Source organism: Hemiscyllium ocellatum, chromosome 50 (assembly GCF_020745735.1).
Source record: "Hemiscyllium ocellatum isolate sHemOce1 chromosome 50, sHemOce1.pat.X.cur, whole genome shotgun sequence".
Classification (NCBI taxonomy): Eukaryota; Metazoa; Chordata; class Chondrichthyes; order Orectolobiformes; family Hemiscylliidae; genus Hemiscyllium; species Hemiscyllium ocellatum.
The window spans coordinates 8,229,671-8,238,756 of NC_083450.1; the positions used below are offsets into that span (position 1 = coordinate 8,229,671).

At 55.5% G+C, this 9,086-nt stretch overlaps 1 protein-coding gene across 3 annotated transcripts; it reads left to right on the forward strand.

Moving 5' to 3' along the window:
* Nucleotides 1–334: 334 nt before the first annotated feature.
* LOC132805498 (phospholipase A and acyltransferase 3-like) lies at nucleotides 335–8,646 on the forward strand. 3 transcript variants are annotated; one of them, XM_060820610.1, is made up of 5 exons: nucleotides 335–417; nucleotides 1,262–1,364; nucleotides 5,699–5,937; nucleotides 6,044–6,167; nucleotides 8,376–8,646. In XM_060820610.1, exons 1-4 carry the CDS (start codon nucleotides 403–405, stop codon nucleotides 6,074–6,076), a joined length of 390 nt encoding a protein of 129 aa, XP_060676593.1. In that variant the 5' UTR covers nucleotides 335–402; the 3' UTR covers nucleotides 6,077–6,167; nucleotides 8,376–8,646. The 3 variants fall into 3 exon arrangements, with proteins under 3 accessions (XP_060676593.1, XP_060676590.1, XP_060676592.1); XM_060820607.1 differs by lacking the exon at nucleotides 6,044–6,167; XM_060820609.1 differs by lacking the exon at nucleotides 6,044–6,167 and having other exon boundaries at nucleotides 1,262–1,337.
* The last annotated feature ends 440 nt before the right edge of the window (nucleotides 8,647–9,086 follow it).

Consider the following 9,086-nt stretch of genomic DNA (forward strand, 5'->3'; position numbering starts at 1 on the left):
TGTGAGAGACAAAGTGTGTGAGTGACAGGGAGTGTGAGTGTGTAGGAGAGTTTGCGAGAGAGAGACTGTGAGAATTCATGGGTCAGGATACCCCTTACCCAAACCCGACCCTCTCAGCAAATGAGGCACCCAATAAAACATAAAATACTGTCAAAAATAGCATCTTGTTCAGCCCCCCTGCAGCAGATGAAAACTTTGCCAAAATGAAGCAAGAGAGACCACAACGCAGGGGAACCAATTCTCAAAAAGAGAACTGGCTGGGTGGGGTGAAACCAAATTGTGAAATGATGACAAATTCGCTGGAACACACTATTTCCTGTTCATCTGAGGTTTCGAAATAAAAGGGACTGTTTTGGGATTGGGATTTCAGATGGTGGTTACCCAGCGTAGACACGCAGAGACATGGCCAGAAAAAGTGTAAGTGCGAAACGACATCAGTTTTCAGTTTGTGTGTGTCCCTGTGTACACAGAGCTGCTGGCTGGGTATATTTGTGAACACGAACCATGTATGTGACACTTAACTCGCTGGCTAATGTTTTCAGTAACTCCTGGGCAAGATCACCTCACAGCGCCAGAGACCCGGGTTCAATTCCCGACTCAGGCGACTGACTGTGTGGAGTTTGCACGTTCTCCCCGTGTCTGCGTGGGTTTCCTCCGGTTTCCTCCCACAGTCACAAAGATGTGCGGGTCAGGTGAATTGGCCATGCTAAATTGCCCGTAGTGTTAGGTAAGGGGTAAATGTAGGGGTATGGGTGGGTTGCGCTTCGGTGGGTTGGTGTGGACTTGTTGGGCCGAAGGGCCTGTTTCCACACTGTAAGCAATCTAATCTAATCACAGCCTTGCATTGACATAGCATCTTACACACTCTGCAGATTGCTCCCTCAGCGCTGACCCTCCCACAGCACCCACTCCCTCAGCACTGACCCTCCCACAGCACCCGCTCCCTCAGCACTGACCCTCCCACAGCACCCGCTCCCTCAGCACTGACCCTCCCACAGCGCCCGCTCCCTCAGCACTGACCCTGTGACAGCACCCGCTCCCTCAGCACTGACCCTCCCACAGCACCCACTCCCTCAGCACTGACCCTCCCACAGCACCCACTCCCTCAGCACTGACCCTCCGAGAGCACCCACTCCCTCAGCACTGACCCTCCGAGAGCACCCACTCCCTCAGCGCTGACCCTCCCACAGCACCCACTCCCTCAGCACTGACCCTCCGACAGTGCCCACTCCCTCAGCACTGATTGGATCTTTCCTTTCAGGGTGAATGTAAGCCTGAACCTGGAGACCTGCTGGAAAGACACGATGGCTTCATCAAACACTGGGGCGTGTTCACAGGTGAAGGAGTGGTCCACCTTACTCCCAGTAAGAGCGCCCTCTTAACATTCCTCTTCAAGTCGAGGGAAACAGCAGAGCCCCGCTGAAGGAGATCACCGTCATCGAGTCAGGGGGTCATGGAGACGTGGAAGCAGACCCTTCGGCCCAACCCGTCCAGATATCCCAACCCAACCCATTCCCACCTGCCAGCCCTTGGCCCATATCCCTCCAAACCCTTCCTATTCACGTCCCCATCCAGATGCCTTTCAAATGTTGTCATTGTCCCAGCCTCCACCACTTCCTCTGGCAGCTCATTCCATACACGGACCACCCTCTGTGGGAAAAAGTTGCCCCTTTCCCCTCTCATCCTAAACCTATGCCCCTCTAGTTCTGGACTCCCCCCACCCCAGGGAAAAAGACCTTGTCTATTTACCCTATCCATGGCCCCTCATGATTTTATAACCCTCTATAAGGTCACCCCTCAGCCTCCGACGCTCCAGGGAAATCAGCCCCAGCCTGTTCAGCCTCTCCCTGTAGCTCAGACCCTCCAACATCCTTGTCCATCTTTTCTGAACCCTTTCAAGTTTCACAACATCTTTCCGATAGGAAGGAGGCCAGAACCGCACGGTGCGTAAACAGATTCCCACCCGGCCCCAATGAACCTACGACGTGGATTAAAGTGGGGACGGGGGTTTGAGTCACTCTGGGAGCTAGACGGGAGGAAGGCAGAGGCAGAACCTTCCTTATGACCGGGGTGGGGAGGCGAGGGTCGCAGTCTGAAGGAGAAATACCTCCTCCCCGGAGAGTCGAGGGGAGCCTGAGGAATTCTCCTCTCCAGACAGCGCTCAGGGCTTGTGGTGTCGAAGAGTTCAAGGGGATTGTCTATTTACCCGATCCACGCCCCCACCTCATTTTATAAACCTCTGCAAGGTCACCCCTCAGCCTCCGACGCTCCGAGGGGATTGATTCGCTTGTCGAATGGGCCGTGCCCCCATTCCTGTTTCGCAGGAGCCTGTAGGGAAATGCCCTCCTACTCTGCGTGCGGTCGAGGGAAGGCAGTGGTGTGGTGGAGGAAGATAAAACGAGGAGTGGGGGGCGGGGGGGGGGGTTTGTGGGGCTGGAAGGAAGGTGGGAATGTGATGGACGAAAGTGGGCGGGGGGATGACCGGGAATGGTCGGAGCGGATAGGTGAGGTGGAAAAATGGACACCTGGGACAGTTCAAGAGGGCGGCGTCGAGTTGGAGGGTTGGATCTGGGGGCTGGGGGTGGGAAGAGAAAGGGAGATGAGGAAGCGACGTTGCCGGTTAGAGGGAGGGGGTCCCAAAGCGGAAGACATGGCCTTCGTCCTCCTGGCTTGGACGTGACGTTGGAGGAGGCCCAGGACTTGCATGTCCTCGGGGCCATGGGGGGGATGAATTGAAGCCAGCCCGGGGGCGGGAGGGCTGTTTTCCTCGTTTATCCCAGTTCCAACCCTCCAACTCAACACTGCCCACGAGAACTGTCCTCCCCTGTCCACCTTCCTTCCCACCTCTCCTCGCCAGGCTGTCACCATCGCCCTCCCTCCAATAGCAATCCACCGCTCACCTTCCCAGCTACTTGTCCCCTCAGACCCCTTGGGCACCCCCTACATTCCTGAGGAAACCTCGACTCTCCTGCTCCTCGGATGCTGCCCGAGCGGCTGTGCTTTGACGCTCATCGCCAGCCTCTGTAGGGCTCGCGTTCTCCCGTACGCGAGCAGCTCAGGGCTGACTCTCCACGTTCGAGCTGGGGGCTTTTGGCACGGCCAGAGATTGAACAATTGCAAAGTGAGGTAACCTGTAACCATTAAAAAAAAGATGCTTCCTCTTGTGGGTCATTCTAGGGCGAGAGGATAAGGGCTAGCAAATTTGAAACGCTTCACCCACAGCGCGGAGAATCTGAGGAATTCACTACTCCCCCCCAAAGTGCGGTGGATACTGGGATAGTGAGTAAACTTAAGGAGTGGGGTAGGGGGAAGAAGGCAGGAAAACGGGGGCGAGGAACATATCAGGATGCATCGAAAGGCAGAGCAGATTCGATGGGCTGAATGGCCTAACTGTGCTCCTATATCATACGAATCGCAGCAGAGCACCTGGCACACCCCGAAACATAATTTAAAAGCCGGGGCCAGGTGGGGTAGCTGGCTCCTAGGGGATCTGCTCAGGCAGGCCTGGTCTAGGCCTACACGTAACTCCAGACCAGACAGCACACGCTCTGGGCACTGAAAGATGGACAATGATTGTGTGTGTGCGCACGCGTGCGAGAGAGAATGGGTATGGGCTCGTGCAGGGGTGTGGGAGAGGGTGTGTGTGTGTGTCTGTATGTGTGGGGGAGCGGGTGTGTGGGTGGGAGTAGGTGTGGGTGGGCGAGAGGGTGTGGGAGCAGATGGGTGGGTGTGCATGGGTGTGGGGGCAGATGTGTGTGTGTGGGGGGTATATGGGTGGGAGTGTGGGGGCAGATGTGTGTGTGTGGGGGGTATATGGGTGGGAGTGTGGGAGCAGATGTGTGTGGGGGGGAGGTATATGGGTGGGAGTGTGGGGGCAGATGTGTGTGGGGGGGGAGGTATATGGGTGGGAGTGTGGGGGTAGATGTGTGTGGGGGGAGGTATATGGGTGGGAGTGTGGGAGATGTGTGTGTGGGGGGGTATATGGGTGGGAGTGTGGGGGCAGATGTGTGTGTGGGGGGGTATATGGGTGGGAGTGTGGAAGCAGATGTGTGTGGGGGGGTATATGGGTGGGAGTGTGGGAGATGTGTGTGTGGGGGGGTATATGGGTGGGAGCAGATGTGTGTGTGTGGGGGTATATGGGTGGGAGTGTGGGGACAGATGTGTGTGTGGGAGGGTATATGGGTGGGAGTGTGGGAGCAGATGTGTGTGGGGGTATATGGGTGGGAGTGTGGGGACAGATGTGTGTGTGGGGGGGGTATATGGGTGGGAGTGTGGGAGCAGATGTGTGTGTGGGGGGTATATGGGTGGGAGTGTGGGAGCAGATGTGTGTGGGGGGGTATATGGGTGGGAGTGTGGGAGATGTGTGTGGGGGGTATAAGGGTGGGAGTGTGGGAGCAGATGTGTGTGTGGGGGGTATATGGGTGGGAGTGTGGGAGCAGATGTGTGTGTGGGGGGTATATGGGTGGGAGTGTGGGAGCAGATGTGTGTGTGGGGGGTATATGGGTGGGAGTGTGGGAGCAGATGTGTGTGGGGGGGGTATATGGGTGGGAGTTTGGGAGCAGATGTGTGTGTGGGGGGTATATGGGTGGGAGTGTGGGAGCAGATGTGTGTGGGGGGGTATATGGGTGGGAGTGTGGGAGCAGATGTGTGTGGGGGGGTATATGGGTGGGAGTGTGGGAGCAGATGTGTGTGTGGGGGGTATATGGGTGGGAGTGTGGGAGCAGATGTGTGTGGGGGGTATATGGGTGGGAGTGTGGGAGCAAATGTGTGTGTGGGGGGGTATATGGGTGGGAGTGTGGGAGCAGATGTGTGTGGGGGGGTATATGGGTGGGAGTGTGGGAGCAGATGTGTGTGGGGGGGGTATATGGGTGGGAGTGTGGGAGCAGATGTGTGTGGGGGGGTATATGGGTGGGAGTGTGGGGACAGATGTGTGTGTGGAGGGGTATATGGGTGGGAGTGTGGGAGCAGATGTGTGTGGAGGGGTATATGGGTGGGAGTGTGGGAGCAGATGTGTGTGTGGGGGGGGAGGTATATGGGTGGGAGTGTGGGAGCAGATGTGTGTGGGGGGGTATAAGGGTGGGAGTGTGGGAGCATATGTGTGTGTGGGGGGTATATGGGTGGGAGTGTGGGAGCAGATGTGTGTGTGGGGGGGGGGGAGGTATATGGGTGGGAGTGTGGGAGCAGATGTGTGTGGGGGGGGGGAGGTATATGGGTGGGAGTGTGGGAGCAGATGTGTGTGTGGGGGGGAGGTATATGGGTGGGAGTGTGGGAGCAGATGTGTGTGGGGGGGTATAAGGGTGGGAGTGTGGGAGCAGATGTGTGTGGGGGGGAGGTATATGGGTTGGAGTGTGGGAGCAGATGTGTGTGGGGGGTATATGGGTGGGAGTGTGGGAGCAGATGTGTGTGGGGGGGTATATGGGTGGGAGTGTGGGCGCAGATGTGTGTGTGGGGGGGTATATGGGTGGGAGTGTGGGAGCAGATGTGTGTGTGGGGGGGTATATGGGTGGGAGTGTGGGAGCAGGTGTGTGTGTGTGGGGGGGTATATGGGTGGGACTTGGTCAGAGAGCGTGGGGGATGAAAACTAGGAGAAACCAGGAGCTGTAGCCCCACCACTGGTGAGGGCCTGTAATTACAGCGTGACATGTTTACATAGGCATACACAATAGCAAAGAAAACAGGCAATCAATCAATTTTCCAGAAGTCGATGCTTCATCGTCAAAAATCGCAACGGAGAACACAGTGCCTGGCGTGGTGAGTGAAGTTGACTTTAAGACCTTTGCCCGTGAGAACAAAGTGGTGGTACACAAGACCACAGCGCCCGCGCACGAAACAATTGCAAGAGCTCGCGGAAAGATTGGACCTCACCCCTACAACCTGTCCAAGTACAACTGCGAACACTTTGCCAAGGAGGCAGCTGGGGCACGTCAGTCTGGTCAAGTAGGTATAGCTCTTCCCCTCTGGTCTGGTACCACCCAGCCATGTGTGCGCGCGTGTTATGCATGGGCATTCAGTCATGCGTTTGCTTGCTTGTGTGTTTGCACAGGGAGAAAGTGAGGACCCCAGAGCGGAGCGCTGAGACGGTGTGGTGCCGGAAAAGCGCGGCCAGTCAGGCAGCATCCGAGGAGCAGGCGAATCGACGTGTCCAGCATCAGCCCTTCACCAGGAAGGTGGGTTGAAGCGCCCATGCCTGAAACGTCAACACTCCTGCTCCTCTGATGCTGCCTGACTGGCCGCGCTTTCCGAGCACCACCCTCCTGTACACGCACAGTACATACGACAGAGAAAAGGGGAATTTGAAACCGGAAACCCTAACCACGTGGAAACAGGCCATTCGGCCCAATGAGACCCCATGAATGACTTACCTCTGCATGTCGCTAGTGCGTCAGCGATCTGTACTGATGGAATCCTAGGTGCTAATGGTGGTGGGGGGTGGGGAGCATTTTCTATGTTGTCAGTCCATGCTGAAGAGGTGAAATTGTGCAGTATCCATCCCCTCCACCCTGAGACACACTGCTCTCATTCTCTCTCTCTCCCAGACACAGAGGTAGAGTTTAGATTAGACCAGATTAGACTTAGTGTGGAAACAGGCCCTTCGGCCCAACAAGTCCACACCGACGCACAACCCACCCATACATTTACCCCTTACCTAACACTACGGGCAATTTAGCGTGGCCAATTCACCTGACCCGCACATCTTTGTGACTGTGGGAGGAAACCGGAGCACCCGGAGGAAACCCATGCAGACACGGGGAGAACATGCAAACTCCACACAGTCAGTCGCCTGAGTCGGGAATTGAACCCGGGTCTCAGGCGCTGTGAGGCAGCAGTGCTAACCACTGTGCCACCATGCCGCTCCCGTTTGGTCACCTGTGCCCACACCTCCTTCCTCACACCCACCCAAGCCCCCAATCTTTTCACACCTGCAGAGATTTTCCAGCACATCCCACCCATCTCATCGGCTGATCCGTTGCCCTCGCCGCAGTCTCCTCTGCATTGGGGAGACAGGACGCCAACTTGCGGAGTGCCTCAGGAAACATCTCTGGGACACACGCACCAAACAACCCCAGCGCCCTGTGGCCGAACACTTCAATGTCCCCCTCCCACCACCAAAGACATGCAAGTCCTCGTCTTCCACCTTGGGACCCTCCGACCACACTGCGTCAACGTCGACTTCTCCAGATTCCAAATCGTTCCTACCCTCACCTCATCCAGCTCCAGCCTCCAACATGGCACCACCATCTTGCCTTGTCCATCTTCCTTCCCACCTGTCCGTTCCACCCTCCTCACTGACTAATCACAATTCTGCATGCAGTTCTCCCCCACCACCTTGATGGACGGTTCAAATGACCTGGGGAAATAGATTCAAGGGAAGGGGCAAGAGGGGAGAGGAGGAAAAACTGTTTCATCCAGTGGGTGGTGGGGAATCTGGAATGCCATGCCCTGTGGTGCAGAAACCCCCAACATATCGAGGTGTTTGGATCAACATTTGTGTTACCCGTAGGTCAACTGCTGGGTGATGGGAATTAGAACAGGGAGATGATGGGTCTCGACCAGTGCATGTGCAATGGGCCGAACGGCCTTTTTCAGTGCCCCAGTACCATCGGCAACACAAGCTATACACAGTGGCTCAGTGGTTAGTACTGCTACCTCACGGCACCAGGGACCTGGGTTCGATTGCAGCCTCAGGGGCGACTATCTACGTCGGTTTGCTCTGGTTTCCTCCCATGATCCAAGGATGTGCAGGTTAAGGTAGATGGGCCGCGCTAAATTACCCTTAGTGCCCAGGGATGTGCAGGTTAGAGTGGATTGGCCATGCTAAATTGTCCTGTAGTGCCCAGGGATGTGCAGGTTAGGGTGGATTGGCTATGCTAAATTGTCCCATAGTGCCCAGGAATGTGCAGGTTAGGGTGGATTGGCCGTGCTAAATTACCCATAGTGCCCAGGGATGTGCAGGTTAGGGAGGATTGGCCATGCTAAATTGTTCCATAGTGCCCAGGGATGTGCAGGTTAGGGTGGATTGGCCATACTAAATTGTTCCATAGTGCCCAGGGATGTGCAGGTTAGGGTGGACTGGCCGCGCTAAATTACCCATAGTGCCCAGGGATGTGCAGGTTAGGGTGGATTGACCTTGCTAAATTGTCCCGTAGTGCCCAGGGATGTGCAGGTTAGGGTGGATTGGCCATGCTAAATTGTCCCATAGTGCCCAGGGATGTGCAGGTTAGGGTGGATTACTCAGGGGTAAAATGCAGAGTAGTAGGGTTACTCTTCAAAGGGTTAGTGTAGACTTGTTGGGCCAAATGGTCTGTTTCCACTCCGTAGGGATTCTAATTCTAGACAGAAAAAAATTACTTTCTATTCTCTTTGTTTTTAAAAAGGTGGAAAGCTTTAAACATTCAGCGAAAACAATCCTTGACCATGCCAGCGAAAACCCCTTTGCCTGAAAGACTCGAGGGACGAAATTCTCACACCCAGCCAATTCTGCTCCACAACTTTTCAAAGAACTGCAAAGGAAAGGGGTTTTCCCAGACCCCAATAATGCATTAGGCAGTGCACTGCAATAAACTCCTCTGTAACACTTGCTTTGCTCACATCTGGGCTTCTGTGGCCTTTCAAACCGCAATAAACCAACCCCAAACTGAACAAAAACATGCCTTGCCAATCTGTTGCAAACACTTGCTTACTGCTACAGACACCAATGAGCCAGAGTGGGCTCTACAGCGGGCCCTGGGGGAATGGGAGTCACATGAAATTGTCAGGACAGGGACAGCACGGGGTCAGATACAGAGTAAAGCTCCCTCTACACTGTCCCTCCATCCCAGGGAGGGAGACAGCAAGGGGTTAGATACAGAGTAAAGCTCCCTCTACACTGTATCCCCCATCCCAGGGACAGGGACAGCATGGGGTTAGATACAGAGTAAAGCTCCCTCTACACTGTATCCCCCATCCCAGGGACAGGGACAGCATGGGGTTAGATACAGAGTAAAGCTCCCTCTACACTGTATCCCCCATCCCAGGGACAGGGACAGCACGGGGTTAGATACAGAGTAAAGCTCCCTCTACACTGTATCCCCCATCCCAGGGACAGG

Excerpts from the sequence above, each read along its gene's own strand:
- LOC132805498 (XM_060820607.1), top strand. Across the intron at positions 1,365-5,698 it reads AGTGGTCCACCTTACTCCCA|AAGTCGATGCTTCATCGTCA; the intron begins GTAAGAGCGCCC and ends TCAATTTTCCAG. Across the intron at positions 5,938-8,375 it reads GGGCACGTCAGTCTGGTCAA|GTGGAAAGCTTTAAACATTC; the intron begins GTAGGTATAGCT and ends GTTTTTAAAAAG.